Consider the following 24,009-nt stretch of genomic DNA (forward strand, 5'->3'; position numbering starts at 1 on the left):
TTCTCACTGCTTCGTGTGGAATTTCTACTCGACGAGATGTTATTAAACGCTTAAAAGCTTATTATTAAACGATAACATACTTTTTCCTACATGAATGAACATGAAAGACGTCGAGTGAGGAATTAGAACAATTGTGGATGGTTGGAAACTATTATGCTGCGGTCTACCATTCGTTTTTGCCTATATATACCACGGAACAAAGGATAATTTTCACCGAATTCATGCAGAGCACATTTTCTAAGTTTTACTGTATATGATTACACCCATTATATTATATTATGTTATTACGATGTTATCTAATTAATTGTTGTCTATTTGTTTTGATACTTATATTAACCATTATTTATAACATAATATACTAAATATAATTACTATACACAATTAGTATAAGGATTAATATAAGAAATTTTAAACAGCTTTTTTCAAAAGAACGAATCATTTACGATCCAGGGGTTTTCTGAAACTTTCGTTTCTCGTGATGAGTACTTTACGATGCAATAAAAAATTTTGTCCGAAAATTATACTCAAGATCAATTTCATGATCCATTTTCTCTAACAGATCTCCATCTTCCACAGCTATAACAAATAATTTTTTGACACTCTATACATTTAACATCGATTATAATTCTGATAATCGAAACACCGAACATCAATGTGTTTATTCACTACGCCAACACAGATAACAATTAACATTGATATATAATATATATTTGATGATATATATCTGAAAGAATAGAAATTTCATTTAATCGACTATATGATCATACTCGGTTAAGTACCAACAACGACCATCTATCAACCTTATCTTACTTCCTCAAAGATATAGAAAGACTTTAAAAATTTCAGCAATGTGATTTGGTCCTTTAAAATTTAGAAGTAATATAACGATAAAATACCATCAAAACCTTTAAATTTCCAATATTCAAGAGAAACTTGAAATCTCGTTTATTTACTCAGCAACAAAATCTTATTTACCTTCAGAGAACCTATACAATTTTTGCACAGCTCAATATCTCTCCTTTAAACAAAACATCAAAGTATGTTGTTCCTAACTTCAAAGGGCTCAACTCAATTTTTTGATCAATTTCTCTCGTCCTATACGCTCGTTTCAAAGCTTATAATACCATCTACACCTTTGCCTTGCGTTCCATCCATGGTTCCTATGCATGCAATTTTATTATTATCGTTCCAAAGGATCTTCGCATTTCTGTTTCGCTCGTGATAGGTATTCACATCTGTTTTACCGTGCTGTTTCATCTTCTGGGAACGATATGGTCGGAAATGATATGATGTTGAATACGCACAGGTCGTTAAACGAGAATTAATTCAAGATAGATTCAAACGGAGTTAATTAAGTGATGCCAATTCCACAGCCTTGGGGGCTGAACGCGTTTTCCTTCCGAACGGTTCGCTCGTGTCGAGTGATGCAAATTTCAGCAAGTGTTTCACCTACGTGTTTACTATTAAATTTATTTATTTCTTTTTTATTTTTATTTATTTTTTATTTTTATTTTTTTTTTTTTTTTTTGGCTCGGTTACCTTCAAAGTATTTTGCGTACTTCTTAAGCGATTTTTAAGGTATTATTTCTTTTATTATTGGAAACAGTAATCATTTTTAGATTAGTAACAAAAGGTACATTTAAATTTGATACAAATTTTAAGGAAATTGGCATAGAGAAATACCAAATTACTGACATTCCTTGTAGTATGTTATTTTAATTTTACGTAATAAAATAAGGTGTTTCAATTTGAATTCATTAAATGCTGTCTTAAATATTCAATTTGAGATTGCTTTGGAGAAAGTCGAAAAAGATTTAGAACTATTCCCTAATCGATAAATAAACGCTTCAAGAATTGAGAACCACTGACTCAGGGGAACTCAGTTAATCGAGTAATACGAATAGTTCCGTGATACTGCAGAAGCCATTTACTACGTTCGCCTAACATGATTTCATCCATAAAAGAGAGATCACTACTTCTTCCCTATACTTGATACGTAAAAATAAAAATCTTAAAAAAAAAAAAAAAACTCGTTGCCGAACATTTATTTTCGTTCTTTCTGATAGAAAAAGACCATTTTTGTAGTCAGAAACTTAACCGAGCAGCTTTCTCAACACACCGAAATTCGAACATTTATTACACACTTCTTATTCGGAGACAATGAGAGGAAAAAGATTATAAGATTCTATGGAAAGATTATGTTAGAAGAAAGCTGTCAGTATCTAATAGGGTGGTCCCTCTATAGTACACACGTATACCTATAATAGCACAATAATAGATTACAACGACTACAACATTTATACGTATTTATCCCGTAGTTTTTAATAAACTATGAGTTCCATTTAGTCACATTTAACAATCTAACAATATAGTCCCCCCATATCTAATTTATTCCTTAAATCATAAAATATGTGCTTTAGCATATAAACAAAGCATAGTATAGTGAATGTTACAACTAAAAGAAGATAAAAGAACATACGTTTTGCTTCAAATAATTAAGATAAAATTTAGATACGGGGCTTTCAGCTTATGAAAGTCGAAGAGAAGATATATATTCCATTTGGTCATATTCTATTTAAATTCGTAACTACTCGTTCCATTTACGTTATTAATAAAACATTTTTATCGACAAGCTACCTAACAGAAAGACCTTTTTGTCACTCTAAATTGCCTCAAAAGAAAATCCCTTGTCAAACATACCATGTTTTTCGTACGAAAATCCAAAAAGGATTTTCCAAAAAGATATATTCAGTGAACCATGGTTCGTGACTGGTGAGCTTGAAAAGAGATGAAGCGTTGAAGCGTCAAAGTTGATATTCCACCAAGCTCTCGACCCTTCTATCTCAATAATCCTGATCAAAATTCGAATGAACTACCCAACGAAACGATCACTGTTTTCTATAGAATCTCTTTAAGCATTCTTCATTAAGGAATCGTCAGATTTTACCCCATTACGTTCTTCCATCACAATCTTTGTAATGATGAAGAAAAAAATAAAAGCTTTTAAAACCCGACAGCGCCGTCATTTTCTAAAAACGTCGTCTTTATACTCCTGATGGCCACGAGCACATCCGACTACCAAATATAAAATGCATTGTGAGTGTGTCATCAGCATAATTTTCGCGAGAAGAGCAATTTTTCTTGATAACTATAATTTGTAACATAGATTAAAATCGCTGATTTGATCCCTCTGATATTGTTGTCTTACGAGAGTTTCGCCTGGTCTTAATTGGTTCTGTTGATTCTTATCGTTGTGAAAAGTCGATTCGCTATATATCTTTTGTATAGAGAACTATTATGTGATGTAAGAGTGTAATGTTGTAATATTTGTGATGCTTACTTTATTAATTTTGTCACTGAGCCGTTCTTTGGTTCGTTGAGCAGTTCATGTTCCCTACTTGTTTTGCTTGGTACTTTCATAATTTTCGCAATTACAATAAAAGATTTAATTTGTAATAAGTTAAAGATTTGATCCCTTGCTTTATGATGTACGAGAACCTTTGAACTAACGACTTTGAAGTGACAACTGAACGAGAACTGACAAGCTTTCATTTCAATCTATATTTAAGATATTTAATATTTAATCGGTTTTCGTGACACCGAATAAATAATAAATAATAAATTTGAAGGGAAAAAACAAGAGATTAAGAAAAAATTCTGAAAGAGACACAAATCAGTAGTATTATTTTATATTACTTTGCGAATTACTTTTCAAGCATAAAAATAGTTTGACGGTCACTTGTAGTTCCTTCCTTGCCATTTCATTTATTAAATTCGTTTAATTTCGTAAACAAAATAGCCACTCGTGGCGAGTTTCGTGTCTAAAATAGAATTTTGTCATACAGGCTGGTTGGTAATTGATAGTACAAGCGGAAAATTGGTGATTCTACTCGAAAAAAGAAGTCGAAAATATAGAATAAAAATTTTTCGTTCGAGACTTTATTCTCGAGAAAATCGACTTTGAATTTTTGATCGGTATGCGTGCAACGCGTGCAACATATTGGAAGGGTTTATCAACATAACGTCAATCGAAACACAATCTACAATAAAATCCGTTATAACGAAACGTGATAAAGTGCACGCGTACCGAGCGAAAATTCAAAGTCGATTTTCTCGAAAACAAAGCCTCAAATGAAAAATTTGTATATTTTCGACTTCTTTTTTTTACCAGTTACCAACCACCCTGTATATCCAACAGCTCACTTTTTCTTTGTAAATATTATTAATAATTTTATCAATTTTTTTATATTTCCATCCTTCATACAAGTGACAATGAATCATAAAAGTTTCATAGAAATCACAAAGATTAGGGGATAAGTATACCACTATATCTTTCATATATGTATATGTATGTATATTCCCAAATTACATGATAGAATATGAATAATATTGAACAAAATATAATCAACTACAGTACCATGGAAATACAACAGATTACAATTTTCTACCTGTCACCGATTCATCGTCATCTCCTTTCATTCTTTTGACATATGTAAAAACAAATTAACCCGTCTGATATAACCATACCTCGCTCTTTGAATACAAAAATCTATTAAAATGAAATAAAGGGGAAGAAAATAAGAATAAATATAATTACTCAGGCATAATCTTCTCGAGGTATAATTATTCAGTTACAAATGATTCTTCGTTAACACACTAAATTGTACACTACTTCTTTTCCCGATGGCTGAAGCTAATCGTCGATGTTTATAAGGTACGAATTTTGTTAACGGCGCCATCGGAATCTTTATTGAGAAATTAAAATATTACAATTACCATCACTAAGCTCAGCGTCCACAATACACTACGTTTTTCAAGTTTAGCTGAACCATTGACGATAACCACATCAGATCCGGACCAATACTCAGTGCCAACCTCATCCAGGCATTGGAACTCGCAACATCGGCGTTCAACGCGGAATTTCTTGCAGTTCTGTAATAAAAAGAAATCGATTAATTGTACGGATCAATCGTCACTAGACTACTCGAAAATCCAGGTCATTCAAAGAATGAAAGAAGAAAGAATTGCTGCAATTCCACCATTGCTTTTGCAAAACTAGTATTTGAGAACCATTGGTCAAATATATTATAACACTAAACGTACATTTCGGGAAGAATAATTTGTGCTATGAAACAGAATACGATAAAGTTCAAAGGTTACATCGATTTTCAAAATTTTATAAATTCAGGTGTATGACAGTATCAGTCAGCTGTTTTTCTGTCCCCAAGCGGCAAAATTCATTCCGACTTGTATTTTATGTATTTTACAGAAGTAAGCCTTCATTCATCTCCCATTCCATCCACCAACATGCTCTCGACGTATTATCATCTAAGTAAAATATTGATGTTGAGTCAGACATCCAACTGAATAATCTTTTCGGTCTTACTACAAGGCATTTAAAACCAGGGCTTGTGCTTATACGTTAGATATGTAATACTTGGCATGAAACCTGCTTATATTAATATTAAATTTATGCATAGTCGGATGTTGGACCATTGTCAAAATGAAATTACAATACACACAGTTTCACCGTGGAAAAGTGGATCTTTCTAGCATGTCTACGCAAATGATGGTTGGAGGGGGGAGGGGGGTGGGGAGAACTGTACATGCGCCAAACACCTTTACGTTCGTAATTTTTCACACAAATTTACAACTGTAGGGAAAAAATTATCTCTGATGTTTCAGATGTTAGAAATTGACAATATCGCATAACGGAATGCTGTGTTCCAGATATTCTATTTTTGTTACGAAAATGGTACAAACGAAGTCCACTTAAGAATAGTACAACAAAATCGGTTGAGGTTAGGTTATCATGCAGATATCGTGGCTTTTGCTTTGGAAAGCACGCAACTGCCAGTCTCGTCGTCCCTTGTAAACGAGAGAAAGATATTGTAATTGGTCGGGATTAACATAAAACTCGTCGCATGCGATCAGATGGCCTGAATGTTTAATAAACGAGAGTAGGGTGCGTGCTACGCGGTTCTAACAGTTTAGGCGGAAACTAATTATTGTAACCGGAGCCGAGATATGTAGCGATATTACTTTCCTCGACAAAGCGTATAAGGTGAGGAGAGAATCGCGATAAGGTAGAACAAGAGACAGGAATGCTTTACGTAAAGCAGATCTGTCAACTAGATAGAGATCCTACAGCTATAACTACAGTGAATCCGTACTCTGGCGAATTGTCGTTCACAAATAAAGCTTCTGAAAAACGGAATTCATACAATATAACTGCTGTTGTAAGAATCTACATATCTGATTTTGCTGCCGTATTTGTCAGAACGTTTGTTTATCAAAAAAACGCATCCTCTGTAATCCTCTGTAGTTTAACAAGGCACAGTTAATAAAAGAGATAGAGCGTTAAACGGTGACGATTTAATCACAGTTAAATAGATATTGGTCTCTTTGGTTAAAATGCCCTATGATTTATTTGCATCATTTTTTTTTTCATGCAATTTAAAATATTTAAATAAACAATATTTACCAAATATTCAAATATTTAAAGAAACAGTAGTCCATACAATATAATTTTATTTGATGGTTATTTGATATTTAATATTTTGGTTTACATACAAAATTGAAATTATACTTTGCTTGAGGACAAAAATTCTAATTGCATTCCTAACATATACCAATAATTATTGATGAAAATAGAAAGAACTGCAGGACTAGGAAGATTACTTAGCATCTTATATAGCCTGTCAAGGCTCGAACGTTTTATCTTCCTGTAGATTTTCTTTGCTTTTAGACTTTCCTTCCATTTCTCTGAATTGGTATCTTCTGTACACTATTTATAAAAGAAGAATAAATTACATGTTGCATCCAAGTTACCAATCCAAATAATTTTAAGTAAGAAAAGAGATCTAATGCAGCAGTTTCAACTTAAATATAGATCCGACGATTATTTACGAACAAATAGTATAAATCTTTTAGCAATATGAAATTCGCAATATTTATTCAAATATTTATATTTATAGTACGCCATTAGCAAAGAAGACATGTTTGCGTGCGTTATCGATTTTACGCTTTTGCCACGCAAACGTGGAAATTGCGATTCAAAATTGAATTTGCACTGGAAACGGTTGACGTCACGACATTAATAACATATTTCAAAAACACTGATGATATCATACGGAATCAGAGAGATTCTATGAGAAGTTAAACGCATAATCATCCTATTGTAAATAACAGGAACAGAAAGTACACAAGGAATAATACAGAATCATCCTATCATCCTATCCTATTATACAGGATTGCTTTGATTCGAGCTCAAACATAGGGAAATCTGAAAGAATTTTTCGCAGAATTTCCTTCCCCTTTGAATTGGGTTTTATACAGAACGACTTTAACCTTTTCAAGGAAATACCTATAGAGTGTGACGATCTATGATTTTAAATAGAGAGGTATATCTGAAAAGAGGTGGATGTAAAACGTAGCATATAAAACGTAGATCAAATCTTTATTCAAGGATTTTTTCTCTTCGCAGAGAATCAGGTTTTCAAGAACGATCGAATATGTATGCACTTGATTTACACGTGAAGTTGTCATTAAAAATATTGTTGCGTTTAAAAAGATAAATATTGATTTAAATTTAACGAAATTCTTAGTCCAATTGTTTTAAGCTTAAAGATATGTAGGTGTCACATTTATATATTGAAAACCTGGGAGCGGCATTAATTAACAAACCTAGTCACGCGCACACGTACTTTAAAACCATGCTTGAAAATCGATATTCCCTGAAACAATGCATCCTTCTGCGCTTCCAATTTATTTTCGCACGAAGAATCAGTCCATTCATCGTTGCCGTCACCATCGCTACTGTAATCTATATTACTCGAATAAATTCTATATCTTGATTGGAAAATCGAATATTTTAACGAACTTTCTGTGTGTCTTTTTTTTATGATTTTAATTGGCAATTTCCGAAATTAAACTATAGCTTGAGAATAAACCGATAATATTTGAGGGTATATATAGATACATCATGTTTTTGATGGGTTTCGTCGTAAAATAATTGTAGAAAAAGCAAACTTTTTAAGAAAAAATTACCATATTCGAGTAATAAATTATAGAAAATTACCAACGTAAATTAAAACTTAAAAAGAAGAATCTATTACACGTAATAAAGAGAAGGACTTGTTCACGAACGGTAATTCAACAAATACAGTCGTTGCAGGAACATAGTTTTACAAGGGAGAAGAATCTCTCTAGGAACTCGACGATGTCACGTCAAGCGAAAATTCAATAAAGTGATTACTAACCGTATTACCAGCGGCAATCGTGTTACGGCAATTCGTAAATAAGTTAGTCGTCTATTTGGAGAAACGTCGCTGGCAATATCGTCACATTTTAATTACGTCAGCGCTATCAATTGGTCTTGGAAGAAAGTTTTCCATTATGTACTTTTGCCCACGGCGTCGTTCCAACAAATGAATCCGAGTTTTGAATCGCTTTCTCCTATATCACGAATTTGTAACGGTGTTTCTTCAAACATTAAACGATTGTAATGAATGCCTTTGCGTACAAAGACTGATACCTGGTTTGACTAGAAGCTTCAGCTAATTAGTGCCCCAGTTAATTTGGATGTTCACTACCACGCCACTTAAGAAGTGGCTTCGTGTCCGAGCGGATTTCCCCCACGTAAAAAAAAAAGAAAAAGAAAAAGGGGGAAAAAAAGAAAAAGAGAAAGAAAAAGAGAAAGAAAAAGAAAAAGAAAAAGAAAAAGAAAAAGAAAAAGAAAAAAAATAGTTAATTTGGATGTTATAAAATGTTATATAACCAGGAACTTATCTTCTACTTGGTAGTCGCATAAGAGAAGACCGAGCCATTGAATATCTCAAATAGATTAGCTGATTCGCTTAACGTATTTTTACTTCCGATGACGTAAATAAGAGCAGAAAGTACACAAGTAATAATACAGAAATGTCAAATGTACAGAGGAATAGATTTCGTTAAATCATTAGCACGTAACATTTCCTTATAATTCTATTTGTGTATAGCAAAATAGCTTGTGTGCTTTCATGAATTATAATTGATATTTAGAAGCTTTCATGTAGGTAGATATATAACTCGTGTTATTTAGTAATTTAACAATACATCATGACAACATATCATTTTCGTTTCTTCGTTTATCTCGTTATGCGCGTAAACGAATGTGTAAATAAAGACATATAATCAACGATAACATGTAGTGGCAAGCATGATAATTATCGACGAAGGAGAATATTGGTGAAATGATTGTGGGTGATTTCACTCGGTGTATCGGTAAATAAACTTTGATAGACATTGCCGGTGAATTCGCTGTCGGTGAAATCATGTCGATGAAATAATTGTCAGTGATTTAAAGATAACCCAATTTATTGATCTCCTCTTCATAGAGTTGTACGTCTCTCTATAAAACATATTCTACCTGGAAGGGCTGAAACATTTAGCTTAGTCACACTAAACTGGACTTGACTGCAAGTAAGAAGATTGAAATGCAAAATTCACGTGTGAGATGGAAAGTTCGATAAGGCGATTATGTATATTAACCCGAAAGAAAGCTCATGGCTTTGCAACGCGTTACACGCAACACGGAATTTCCCTCGCTGAAATAATCCTGTTACAACGATACGATTTTCCTTAACAGATCTCGCAATGTAATTCTCCCTCTACAACTTTTTATTAGGTTTGAAACACGAGAGTTTCGAAGCTCTGCAAAGTCTCGCGAATCTAGAAGTCGAGTTTCAACGTATTTTCGCTTCTTATTTTATAGCTGTTAATAGTTATTATCTCACTCTGCACGTACATCAAACGAGTACTTATGTAAATCCAAAGGAAACGGAAACAACCGAGAATAATTGAGGATAATTCGAATACGTACCGATTAGTAAAGTGTTTGGCAAAGAAAAAAAAAAGGAAAATTGTATCGGAGAAATAGGGGAAATACGGTGGCGTACATCAAGCAATCTTTATGGCTGTAATACATTTATTATTCATTTATGTTCATTTTCTATCGCGTAACAGACGTTGAAATAACTGGCAGAACGAGCATATAAATCTTGTATCGCTCGACCTGACTTCTCCCGATGGAAAAATATTCACCAGCCTGGGATCGTGCATCGCTAATTACTCCGTTCTACTTTTCGAACGCGTTTCCATCCATACAGAAAAGCAAGAAGGCAAACCCTATCGCACAGTCATGAGGAGATGCAAAAGCAAGAAACCAACCAACGACATGCCGATCGACATGGTGGAATCAGTCCTACAGAGGCTATTCACCATGGGACACGGACCCTCCCATTACGAGGGCCGCGAAGAGGCAGAGACCGAAGAAGAAGAAGACATCAGCTTCAGCGTCGTCATCGGCGAAGGCGATGTCGTCGATGCCGCCGGAAGAATGAACACCAAGAAGGCTGCAGGAGTCGATGGAAGACTCCTGGACTGCTGGACGCAGGAGCTGGAAGCAAGCTGGAACCAGACTGCTGGAAGACGGCCAGAGTAATATTGCTAAGGAAGCCAGGAAAGGATCCCAGTCTCCCTAACGCGTACCGGCCGATAAGCATACTCCCAGCCATGAGCAAGATCTGGGAAAAATGCTTTAAGAAGATCATCGAGAGATGCATCGGAACGGACCCGTTCCATCGGAGGCAGTATGGGTTCAGAAAGAAGAATTAGCTTAGCGAATACCGATAAGAACAGGAAGAAGCTGAAACGGGCACAACGAACGGCCCTGTGCATAACAACGACGGCATACCGTACCGTCTCCCACGCGGCACATTGCGTGTTGACCGGGAATCTCCCGATCTACATAAAGATAAAGATGCTCGGAGAGACTTACGAGAGGAACAAGATCCATAAGACCAGGATCGGCGCGGATGACGGCAACGAGCTGAAGGAGGAACTGGAGGCGCAAGGAAATTAATGCCGAGTGCGCTGCTATTTACCAAAAAGAAGATGGACATCGATCATCACACCATGCAGCTGTTAACCGGGAATGGGAGTGTGGCGGCACTCGACAAGCCAAATACCACCACTCGACACTAACTAGTGTCGGACGACGGCAGCGACATCTACAGCCCCCAGTGACAATTACAGCGGACCAGGCCCAACTACTACAACTATCACGCACATCCAATAAATATATAACGCACACACGGCCACCTCTACAGGAGTTTTGGTGTCTATAGAGAGAGGATTGGCAAGAGCAGCGACAGCAACTGTCTCGACTGTGGAGACCCTAACGACGATGCAGAGCACGCCCTCTTCACGTGCCCGAAGTGAACGGACAGGAGGATTGAGCTGGAGGACGCTCTTGGCGAGAAGATAGACGTGGACAATCTGATCGCCACGGTGACCGCCAAGAACGAGAGCTGGGATAAATTCAGGCAATTTCGCAAGACCGTCATGTCTCACAGGAGGGTGACAGCGAAGGCCTTGAAGGAGGCAAGGAGGAGAACGAGAGCAACAACAACTACTCGGAGCAGTGAAGGCAGAGATACAAGACAACAAAGAACCACAGAAGGAGATCAGCCCAGTATTCTGAACTAGCTGAGAAGATGACGAGAGCAATACAGAATATACAGAATAACTGCCCGAAGAAGAAGATACGACGGGGCATGAAAGGACAACCTGATGACTGCCGACAGGTTTTGTTGTCTGGGGTTGTCTGTCCTCAAAGCAAAGGAAAAAGGAGGAGGGGTTTTTAGTGGGTATGGCAACAACATCCGCCCGAGTCGCACATAACCCAGTGATCCGCATCACTCGGTATGCGTAACAGCATTTTCCCCTCCTCAATTTTTCTTTTTTCAGTCTAAACTAAATCCAGGAAGAAGAACTTTCATCCAATTACATACTTCATTAATTCATGAATTATATTCGTTACCGTACGTACAAAAAGAAAGTTGACTGATATAAAAATTCAAAGGATAGAACTTCTAAGCTCGCGATTGGAAACAGATTCAGTTCGATGGTTTAATTTGCCATTTAATTGAATTCTCTGGCAATTTCAGCGAACTGTGGGCTTTAAAAGTGTCCCGCATTCAAACGCAAGACTTCTCCTCCACCTTTCCCTTTCTTTCAATTCCAACCTCAAGTAATTGACCTATTAATTCGACGATATATTTACATGCTCGCAAGGGATTCAAACAACTTCGTTGCGTTAAATTCGCAATTATAACCAACACGAATGTCTCAATCAATGTGCAGCTCGAAACAAATAAAAGATAATTAACTTTTCAATATAACGATTGATATGTTTGATGAAGAAAAATTTATGAATTTTTAAAAACGTCTCCTAGTACATTTAGCATTTTTATAATAAAAACTTAGAACACACACGCACACATGTACTATTCCACGAAATGATTTACACAGCTATGAGTCTGTAATCCTATCATATTATAAAGGGATGAACGAACTTTTCCTAATAAATATAACTTTATACAAAATCTCGTTTAAAAAAATTAGTTTTTTATTCTCATTAAATTAATTTAATATCAGAATATATAATTTTAGTCGTTATCAAAATTTTATGTCAAATGCGTTCATAGATACATATATAAATAAATGTCTAATCCTATGTATTTATTTCAACTGAAATCTTAACTTAAATATTTATTAACAATATTCTGACGAATATGCAATGAAAGATAAAAACAACTTTATTTTTCTTATAGAATGTCTCATGCTTCTTACTCATTTTATGTTTCTCGTTGTCAGTGCGTAACTACTTATCAGCCGCATGAATGCTAAGTTTTACTACTGAGAAACGAAGAGACATATAGATGCAAATATACGCTACCTCGCGTGAAAAAACATCAGATACATTAACCAGAAGGAATATCCGATACATATAAAATTCATAGCGTAGTTATTTATACATACAGACGGAATATTTCTCTCTGTATGAAATATTCTTTCTTCTGAATTCTTATTATAAATGTATGTCCATTTCCTACCTTAAAATGTCTCTCCTTTGAAAAACTCCATTTAAATATAACGATTAACAAAATATTACCAATAAAACTATTAAAACGAGATGCTGAAAGAACCTTTTAATGAAGTACAAATGATTATTTCAACTTTAATTCTGTTAAATTTGAATTGAATCATTTATAAACCGAACAGGTGTATAAAATTTTATTGCGTAAAAATCGTGAAGCTGAAAATTAGGAACGAATAACGAATGAGTAACCTAGTTTCATTAAAAGGTACGTGTACGCCGATCCGCGTAACAACTTCGACACTCCAATTATTATAAAGCATGTATCCTTCAGAGATTTTTTGCGCGAACGCAAGATACCTTTTACACGTGCAACTGAATAAGTGGAACGTGATTTTCAATATTTCTTCTTGTAGAACTTGTAACAACGTAACTGTTTCACCAATATTTTCCCTGACACTTTTACAACGATGCGTAGAAATCTCCTTTTCTAATTAATAATTTCAGCATTTCTCTGAACAGTTTCGTTGCGATTAAAAAATATACAAAGCTTACGACGTGCTTGTTTAAAAATATTTATATGGAACAAGATTTCAAATTTGTCACATCAATCGCGATCTCAGCAGGTGTAAATTAATTCGTTCTAATGAACGAATAAATTGAACGGCTCGTGACAAAAATTATCCCTGTCCATGTTTGTCTTTCTAAAACTAATTCAAGGCGAGTTAAATGAATCGCTGTGTACCCTATTCGCGCAGCATGTGTTTTAACGACCAGCATAAAAGCGTTAACGGTGTACTTTAGTTTCTCATGGTTGTGTTAAGCTGGTTGCTCTTAGAATGAGCATATACTTACAAAAGGAGGTGAACAGAAGATAGCCCGGCACCATTTTGGCTCCGAATGGTAACAGAAGCAGAGGTTGCAAACCGATGGTCCCGGCACATACATCATTCCATGCGAGACAACTTCTCCTTCGAAATCAGTACAGTGTTTTCCTAAAGCCGCTGAAAACGATTACCAGCGTCAATATCTTTGCCACTCGACAATCGTACGCGCAGTTACGCTAACCGTTTTAACGCCACGCAGCGTGATCGCTCTATTCGCGTACCGTGGTAAATTGTGCCACGATGTATGGTCACGATCATTAATTCGCACCGCGCTCAAGCGTGCTCGTCGTGAGTCATATCAGAGTTTCCTCTCGTAATTACTTGTTTTTCAAATAATCATAAACCAAATAAAAAAAAAAACCAATATAAAAAATTACCTCTTGAATCGGAAAACCAAATCCTGCATTATAGAATGTTATCACGCAAACGAAACGCAGAGCATAAATATTTCGCAAACTTTTGAGTGTTTGTTGTAACGCTTCCAGTATAACCGATGAAATGAAGCGCGAGCACGTCGAACGGTATATTTCGATGAAAAAAACAGGATGAAAAAGGGCAACGCGATCGCGTCGATCGGTACTCCTCGCAAATAAATGAACGAAGCGCTATCGCGCTGCATAGCACAAACCGATACGGAGTCTTGAAACATCCGACACTAAAACGGTTAATAACATTACGAAAACGACCGTACCAGGAAATTTTTGTTCAACGGATCCGCATTGCGGCTATCACGATGCTTCTTCGTTGCATCGATGCTTCATCGATGAGATTAAAGCACCGTTGAAATAGGTTATTCGATTTCTTACATGGGGAAAAAGTTTTTATATCGTGTTTGCTGTTTTACTTCGCAAGTGTGCTTTACAGTATACGTTAGAACTCCAAGTCGAGCTATCCGAGTTAAAGTCTCTTGAAACTTAAAACGGCACTTAAAGGATATAGGTATAATAGAAGGTTCGTTTAAAATTCAAAAGTGTATATACGTACATAAACATTTGAATAAAAATAGCGGATAATCTCAAGTAAAAAAGTAGGTTCGTGCTAGTAAAATGGTTTTAAAATACTTGTCAAAAGTCGAACGACTTGACTAATTAAGAATGGATGTAAGAGATTGAAAGCAAAGGGCATCTAAGAGTATGAATTAAGTAACAAACTCACGGTGACAAAGAGGTTTTCACTCGCTCGAATTCAAATAAATCGGTTAATTTGAACGAAACTTTAGGTGCACGAGAAGCGACACGCGTCCTCAAGGACTACGAAGGTTCTACTCGAACGAATGAAAACTTTTCTCTGGCCCGGTGTGTATACACAAGACGTGCGAATTTAAAGTGCAGATTGTATTAATTGAAATAATTGGTTGGTTTGATCAAATTAATCGTTTTAAGCTGAAATGACGAAGGTCATCCAAGTAATTGATGTCCACTGTAATTATTTGTTAATCGCGCGTGGAATCGGAACGATTCGACCTCGTTCCAACGCGAATCGTTACTAAGGCAGAGACGGCAATTAATAATTGTCGCGTCATTTGTTCGATCGTGTTCACAAATTCAAATACGGCTGAGTGGCGGAAACCATTTATAACACGTCCCGTACCGCGTAGGTCGTATACATATCTCAGGATGAATTTTTCGTACTTTGCCGCATATATTCTCCATGTTAGACATACCATAAAATATTTCGTGCAATCGCGTATTCCTGTCTAATGTCAGGAATTCTCTTTCCATAGGTCTGCGTTTTCCATATTATCTATTTTGCTTATCAGTAAACATTCTTACAATTTGTGATTAATACTGTACGTACAGGAACGTTAAGTTTTTGACGTTGTAATATTTCACATGAAATAATAATGGCTGTATATCGACTAACCTATTAATTAATTAAATTCGTGTATATCAAGTTTCCTATCATTTAATACTTTCGTGTAACTACAGAGATTTGATACTATGAAATGAAATATAAAACTTGGTAAAAAAAACGCGCTTCGTTAGGAAATGAGGGTAATGATGCAAATATTTTTTGTAGCCGTTATATAGAATTTCGATGGTATAATTAATCAGTATCAACTTACCAGCCCCTAACGGGAAGAAAGTGACGAAAATAACCTGCAAGCAGATGAGCATTGCAAGTATTTCCGAGTACGAATTCTTCATGGTTGTAAAAAATCAAGAAATGTTGTCGCTGTAGAATAGGTGAAAATCAGGTGTTTCAATATCTGCTGTGCGGTCACTGGAGTGCGTAGACCAGAAATATCTGCGACAAAAATCAGAATACATTTGTTTTCACATGATTGGATCAATTTTGTGTAGGACTAAGCTGATTGAACCTAACACGGGATAATTGTCCAACTTACGACCTTAACAAGCCCGCTTGATTCCCTATAAGTGCTTGAAATTGATGCTTGTATTCTTTCCAGATTAACAAGCTTTGCCCCCCCCCCCTCCCTCTCTATTTCCTTAAATCGAGTTAGACTGCCACAACATATTATCTTTCTTCTTTTCTTTTCTTTTCTTTCGATCTTTTAAAATCTTTTAAAGCCTTAAATCGCTGGTTATTATAGTGTATACATTCAATTACTCTGTAAGTCGTAAGTACATGTTTTACGTTATTTTTCATTTTCCAGCTGAATTCCATAAAAACAAGAAATATACTTCCAACGTGTTTTCACATGTCTCTAGCAAAGATCTCAAAAACAAGTTGCGGCGCAATTTAAAACGACAAATAGCACCGTGTGTCTCGTTGTGGCAACGCACGCTTCGTCAGCTTTTTAAAAGCGCTCTCTGTCTGCTTTTTTCTCTCTTCACCGCCTATTCGTTTTTTCTTAACGAGTGAAACCGTTTTTACGAGGACGGGAGCACAGAAATGACGTACTGGCAATTCTGTTTCGTGATGACACAAGCAGCCCGGTTTCAGTGAATTAAACCTGGCCCCAAGCTTCCAATTATCTCTCCCTTCCTTTCCTTTATTTTTCCCTTCTATATCGAGTTTGAGGTTTTCTAAATTTCCATTACAATCAACTATGGCTTTTCTCTATTTTATATATTAGCCGATGATTCATGGCAAAAGCGTCGGCTGTAAAAATATTTGGAGTTGCAACAGCAACAAGTGTGTTTTCTCAAACAGAAAATATTGGAAGCGTACTCGTTGGCAAAACAGTTCACGGATAGTTCGTCCTCTGCTTGTTATTTGTTTCAATACCGTTAGCAAATAAATTCATGGAACATAGTGGTATCGCATAAATTGAAAATAAAAGCTTTGCGTATACTTGGGAGTTGAACTTTGGCTATTATACGTATGTTATATATATATATATAGAAGATTGCTTAGAATTTGGAGCTTAATAACATATCTCAAAATCATTGACATTAAAAAAGGTGAACCTTACTTACCAAATTTCCTTCCGTCAAATGATACATAAAAATTGAAAAAAATAATATACATAGTTTTGACTTTCTTCCCCATTATAATTTGAATCACTCGATTTATTCGACTAAAGGTAATCAAGCAATAACCTCACTTTACACGTATTCTCATCACGTGAAATAGATCACATCGGGGATTTTCAAAAGTCGATGGAATATTAATAGCGATTAATTATTTATGGATGTATTCTGCTCGGTTAAAGCAATCACCTAGTGAATTATCGAGTTCCAGGAATATGAGCGGTAAACAGGATTGCAGCTATAAATGACTCTCTAATGTGTATATTAGAGATGAATTTGATCATTTATCCTCATAATATGAAATACGCTTTTAAGTGGAAATCATAATTAACAATTTCTGGCAGCGAAAAGTAAATAAATCGATACGTTTAAATCAATATTAGAATTTCTTCATATTTTTATCAAATATTTTTATCAAATATTTTAACATTGTAGAAGTGTCGTTGTAGAGAAATATTAGGTTGTTCCAAAAGTTTCTTTCGTTTTATTAAGAAATGATAGATGTACGATATCTTTTGCTTTATATTATTTTATTGAATTATGTGCGATCCACCTTTCTCCAATTTAATAAAAAATAACATAAAACAAAAAATGTTGTGTATCTATCATTTCTTTACAAAACGAAAGAAAATTTTACGACAATCTAATAGAAATTTAGCTTTAACACGATATAAAAATGGATCGTTATGCCCCTAGGAGATAAGAACAATATGATTAATATTAATAATGAATAGGTTAACGTAACGTAAAGCAGCTTTTGCAGAAGGCTATTACCTGAAAATGTTTACTAAATAATGATAACATGAATTTTCTTAAGTACCCCATTTGATACTTAATCTACTTTGTAAATACTGTACGTCCTAACTTTGAAAGAATGCAATTTTAGCCAGAATGTTTCAAATTACCTAGCCGTATTGTTTCCTTGTAATATAATTTATTCTTTTATAATTCTTTTATAATTCTTTCCACTTTATTGACTTCTAAACGTTAATGTAATATAATTTTTATAATATAATTTTAATCGAAGTTATTTTAAATTTTTAATATCTCATCCCTACTAGAACAATATTAACAAATGCGCAGAGCTCAAGTCGAATAACAGCGGCCCAGATAAATGATCATCAAACTTACTTTTGTTATGGTCGATGTCAGTGATTTTAAACCAGCCAACGTCCATGGCAATCAATATTATTTAGCCGGTCTTAACGCAATGTAAAAAGCAAAAAGAAAAAAAAAAAGAGGAAGGAAGGAACAGGGAAGCAAAGAGATAAAACGAATTTTTCATTTTCTCGAAACTAGATCGAGTTTCAAGCTGCTCGTAAAAGAGTCTGTAGCCAATCCGACTAAATTCGACGAACCGCGCTTTAAAATTCCCAGAGAACTGTGATAACCATCGAAATCTGTACAATTTGTCGATTCATCGCTTGATTAAAAAATGGAACAAAATGAGGCTGATCAGCCGGCCTTTGAACTTCTAATGATCCCTATCGTTATACCCTAGGTTGAATGCTACGATATAAGCCGAGACAGCTATAAGTAGGGTTCACGCCATCTATTATTCACGCGTTACACATTCGCCAGACAGACGCGTCTAACGGTTGACATTGTTTTCTACCCTCAGTTCCAACGCAATTACGTTGCTACGTGCAATCAAGTCTCGAGTGAAGCTAATGATAAGTTGTTGTTCGATCCTACACAATTACTAAAATTATTCAAATTAAACTAATTTAGTCTAAAAGAAACAAGTAATTTCGTTATATATTTCCTTTCATAATAAGCCATGGTTGGAATATAGTAGCTGACGAAAATATTCGTATATTCGTAGAAACATTTTAGGGCTGTATTATGCATAACGGCACTATAGAATTAATACTGTAACAGAATTCTACTATCATGGTTATGCTGGTAATATTCGAAACAAATCTGAAAATCTATGTAGATGTTGTAAGATATTCAGTACGAGTACTGTGCATTACTGGTATGTACATAATCACGACGAGATAAGGAAGGTACTGTTCTCTATTGCTCATCGCTACCCGTTGCTAGTAGCAACGTACTATGCATATATATCTCGTAAAGATTTTAAATGTAGCCAACGAGACCATTTTTAATATTTGACTATCGTGACCCATTACAGTTTCATCACTTTCAATTAATTGAACAGGACCCGCACCTTAAGACTAAAATACACAATATAAGTATGCGACAGAAAATCTTTTAAAATTTACGGACGACTATTTATGGTATTCAAAGGCAGCAAAGATAATAATAGCGGAATATTAGCTGCGGATTTTCCTCGAATCGTAGCATACAATATGGAATCTGATTATTAAAAATTACAGTGGAAATTTCCATAAGATATTCGTGCTTGTGGCATTTTGGAAATAAATTCTTAACCCAAATGGGCAACCTCGATATTCGAGAAATTTTGTGAAGCTGACGTCAATGGCGATATGTACTGTTGTTGTGCTATCATTTCATAGTAAGCTGTATTGATTATTGCACTTCTATTCACGGAATTGATTTATTCCACACAAAAGTTGACAACAATAATCGAAAAAAGAAAAATATATTACCGCCTTTCACATCAGCATACACAAGCACATAGGATTTCACACGAATATACACACTTGTAAATTCGACGAAACGATCAAATTTAATTACTTTTCGATTTTTCGGGCATCAAGTACTACATCAAACGTTACACATCAAACGTTAAAATACGGCGAGCATACAAAATGTACAAACCACTCTAAATTAATTAACTTTGAACGTTATTGATTAATTAAAAAAAACCACTGTTGCGTTGAGTTTTACATTTTAAAAAGTTGTTATCCGTTTTTGCTTTGTTTAAAACTAAAAACAGGACTACGTTCATTGTAAGTCGTAAATATCCCTTTTATTTATTTAAACAAACAGATATTTAAACAAACAATTTATAAATATATAATTTATTTACGTATATTTGTAATATCTGTTTTATAAATTTGTACAACCATTTATCCATTTATCTATTTTATTTGCATATAATTTTTATAGACTTTTTTTCTTTTTTTTTTTTTTTTAAAGAACGAAAAATTGTGATTCTATTTTAAGACATGTCAGGCTGAAGCGATACGCGATATATATTTCTATTCGGATTTCACCGTCGTCGTAACCGATGCGATTGGAAACGTTTCACAATAGACGTCTTACAAGCGCTTGCAATGTCCGTCATGTGTAAGGCTCTACCACTGAATCGCGGCTGCCATTTAGTGATTAAGGTCGATCACTTAGAGACGTTAATCCGCCATAATGGCGAGCAATACATCGAAGCCATTATTGAAAGCATAGTTACGCTTTAATTTCATCGATCTTATTCACAAATAGAAGTGTACAAATTATAGGATTTCCAAATATTTAGTTTAGTTAAAAGGAGATATGAAAATGGCAGATATATTCAAAGGATAAAACAGAACCGTACCGAATTGTAAAGTTTCAAATCATTATAACTATTTAAATTTGAAAAATCCTACTATATTTATACAATATATTTTTATTAAGAATGGAAGAAATTTCGAAAAATCCGCCAACACTTTTTACTGTCGTCTTGAAGCACACCATATGTTAAGCTTCTTCGTCAAATTCGTACAAATTTTATCGCCGATGTAACGAACGTTTCGAACATGTAGCACGCACGCGTCAACGCCTACATTTGGATTTTAAATATATGTTTTATGCATTAAATGTATTTGTACTTTCTTGCGCAATTTCTTTTAATTTGTTACGATATGGAGGGTTTAATTACGTTTAAGATATCTATCTGAATCCTTTAAATTCAAAGTTCTTTAAAAAATTACGTTACGTAAAATAATCGTTTTTCCACTTTATTGTATCATAAAATAGTTACTTAAATTCATATTACTTAAAGAATCTTAATCTTAAATCTACAGAAAGAATAAAAAAGAATAAAATCCTATATGTTAAATTTTACGTGGTTGATGGAATACATAGCGATGACGAGAACTAACTACAGACAACAAGAAACTATTAGCGAAGGCAACTGGTGACTATGAATGTCGTCTCTATAATACGTGGCGACTAAGGAGAACAACTACCAACTACGGATAACAAGTAACAACCAACTGTGTCGTTTCTAAGAGGCAACTAACTTGCAATTATCCTCCTTTGATGGTTTCTGTAGCGTGATATACGTCTTGAACGTAGTTAAAGAATATGGTCGCTGCTGAATGGCGATTTGACAGCAAGGCGATCCCGCCAGTTCAAAGCTTGACATTGCAAGCTACCGAAAACCATTAATCTTGTTATCGAATATCTAGCTTTCAGAAGAACCCTTGTGATATGATATGACGTCATGACATTTTTATGACGAAGATGAACAAACACCGACCTCTAACGAAACAAATTTTTATTAAGTGCCGTATGTGGGTTGCAGGCCGGCCAACCAAGGAAATTTATCGAATGTATAAAGTAAAATATATACGAATATATTCGATATATCATAAAATGCCCGCGTTATATCGTCTAACAGCATAAAGAAAGCTGAATTTAAGGAATTAAAAAATTGAAATACCAATTATAAGAGAGTTAATTAAATTCAAACCTATCGATAAATAAAGACCTATATTTCCTGGAAATTGATATCTTTCGAATTCTAAATTCTCCTTAGAAAGTATCATAGAGAAAATATGAAACTTGAAAAGTACATCACGCTGATGCCTCGATAAACCGTCGTGTCGATAAATCCATGTGTCCGAGCGATGAATTTTCCCCAAACAACAAAAAACTGAAGGGAAATCTTCTTTGAAGGACGTGACAAGGTAGGAGAAGCGGGAACAATGATCACGCGATAAACTGATGGTGTACGTATAGAACGAGTGTTGCGAGAGAATTATCGAGAAACAAAAAAAGAAAAAATAATCGTTGGCCGGCGCGACTATACGCTGTCGACGGGCAAACAGCGACTGAGACTAACTGAAACGAACTCTGTCACAGTATGAGCACGGGCTGCGTTCGCGGGTCGATCGAACACGTTCTGCGCCTCTCCTCGGCACCGGCGTCAAAGCCACCCCCGATGGCTGCAACGCACTGGTGCGCTTGCAACATTAACCACTGGTCCTTCCTTTTTCGTGTGATATTATACCAGCATCTGCGATGCCATTTCAAAGACCGCAATCAAAGCATTAAATGCCAGATTAAAGCGACGCGATAATATTACCCCAATATTCGTCCGTAAATGTTACCGTATAGATGTTTAATTAAGCATTATTATGCTTCGAATAATTTACTATCACATGTTCCACAAGAAAACACATGTTTCACTTTTCCCCGTAGTATGATTGTAATTTATATCAAATATTTATAATTTATAATTTAAAATATTTATAATTCACTGAAAGTATCTTCCTGTCACGATTATAGGCGTAAAATGTCAAATTAAAAGTACCAAATTAAAAACATATGGTATCCCGAAACCAAACGTACGACATGGCGAATCACGATGATACGATAAAAATTGATCTATGTCTTGATTTATTCAAACAGAACGAACTTACTCGAACTTTTCCAGAATAAACGATTTATTCGATAATATCCGTCACCAGCTTCTCTTCCTTCAACGGTAACAACTGACACCGAAAGCTCGAGAGACCCGAACGGTGAGACGTACCCAGAAGCAATGCAGTTACCTGGGCAAAGAGTCCCAAAGACCAAGGACGTAGGAAATTTCGAGAAACGGAAATGGAAACTGGAGTGGCGCGTCAATCAGCACTGACGGAAACTAATAAAAATGAAAAAAACCAAACTAATTCGTTTCACAAATTATTAAAACGATATTATTCAAAATTTCACTTGATTTTCTCACTATTTGTCGCACGCGTCAATATTTGTCGAAATATTTGTCAATATTAAAAAGTTAATAAAAAAAATATCCTCTTTCTTCATACCTGTCTTTCTCCCGGGCGGCGAAGGAATACTAGAATGTTCGAGAACAACGGATACTTTTTGATTTTATCTCAATATCAATTTCAATCTTTTTAAACGAAATATAATCTGAACGATGAAACGTTTGATCATATAATGTTCTTCGTTCGATGCTAAAGGAAATTGAGAAGAAACATCGAAAATTCGTTAATAAAACGAATTTCTTTGTTTCTGTGAGATAATAAACTTGATATACGTATTGATTTTTAAAATCAATATAGCTAACCAATGGGCACACTTTTAACAAGGGCGATGGAACATACCAAAAATCTTTCAAGGTGGTCTTGGCAACGGAAGAGTCGAAAATATGACAATTATAAATGAAAAATTCTAATATTTTACAGCTGGCAACGATAAAGAACTCCAGATATTCTGCTAATTAATTTACAACAAATTCGCGTATATGATCGATAGCTGACGTCACGTCATTGTGTCGCACAGCCCTTGTAAAACGATAAGAATTTCCTGGAAAAATTTGTAGCCACGAAATGAAAAAGATGATAAAACTTCTAACAAGAGTACTGAGACGAGCAACTTTGTACTTACCCCTTCGGAGTAGGGAACGTGATTAAACGTCCGCGAGTTCGAAACTTTTGTAAGTCACTGCACGGCCGCTGCTTATGGTGGAAATGTAATAGATATAAGTACAGAGCGCGTGAGCGAACTAAAAACGCGATATAGGGATAAAGAGAGAGACCGTTCCGTCCTTCTCTAATGCCCGCGTACTTGTACCAGAAATATATAACAACGGTAAACGAGCGCCGTCAGTGTCCACTAGTGT

General features: G+C 35.1%; 1 protein-coding gene and 1 long non-coding RNA gene across 4 annotated transcripts; one reads left to right on the forward strand and one right to left on the reverse strand.

Moving 5' to 3' along the window:
* Positions 1 to 4,332: 4,332 nt before the first annotated feature.
* On the reverse strand, positions 4,333 to 23,925 carry LOC126927906 (uncharacterized). 3 transcript variants are annotated; one of them, XM_050743898.1, is made up of 4 exons: positions 23,775 to 23,925; positions 15,875 to 16,056; positions 13,778 to 13,926; positions 4,333 to 4,932 (listed from the first exon to the last, which is right to left on the reverse strand). In XM_050743898.1, exons 2-4 carry the CDS (start codon positions 15,954 to 15,956, stop codon positions 4,759 to 4,761), a joined length of 405 nt encoding a protein of 134 aa, XP_050599855.1. In that variant the 5' UTR covers positions 15,957 to 16,056; positions 23,775 to 23,925; the 3' UTR covers positions 4,333 to 4,758. The 3 variants fall into 3 exon arrangements, with proteins under 3 accessions (XP_050599855.1, XP_050599854.1, XP_050599853.1); XM_050743897.1 differs by lacking the exon at positions 23,775 to 23,925 and adding an exon at positions 22,802 to 23,036; XM_050743896.1 differs by lacking the exon at positions 23,775 to 23,925 and adding an exon at positions 18,378 to 19,612.
* Positions 21,390 to 22,836, forward strand: LOC126927915 (uncharacterized). The gene is made up of 2 exons (XR_007716046.1): positions 21,390 to 22,579; positions 22,668 to 22,836. It is a non-coding gene; the product is annotated as an uncharacterized LOC126927915 (long non-coding RNA).
* Positions 23,926 to 24,009: the final 84 nt, after the last annotated feature.

This window comes from Bombus affinis, unplaced genomic scaffold, assembly GCF_024516045.1.
Source record: "Bombus affinis isolate iyBomAffi1 unplaced genomic scaffold, iyBomAffi1.2 ctg00000305.1, whole genome shotgun sequence".
Taxonomy (NCBI): domain Eukaryota; kingdom Metazoa; phylum Arthropoda; class Insecta; order Hymenoptera; family Apidae; genus Bombus; species Bombus affinis.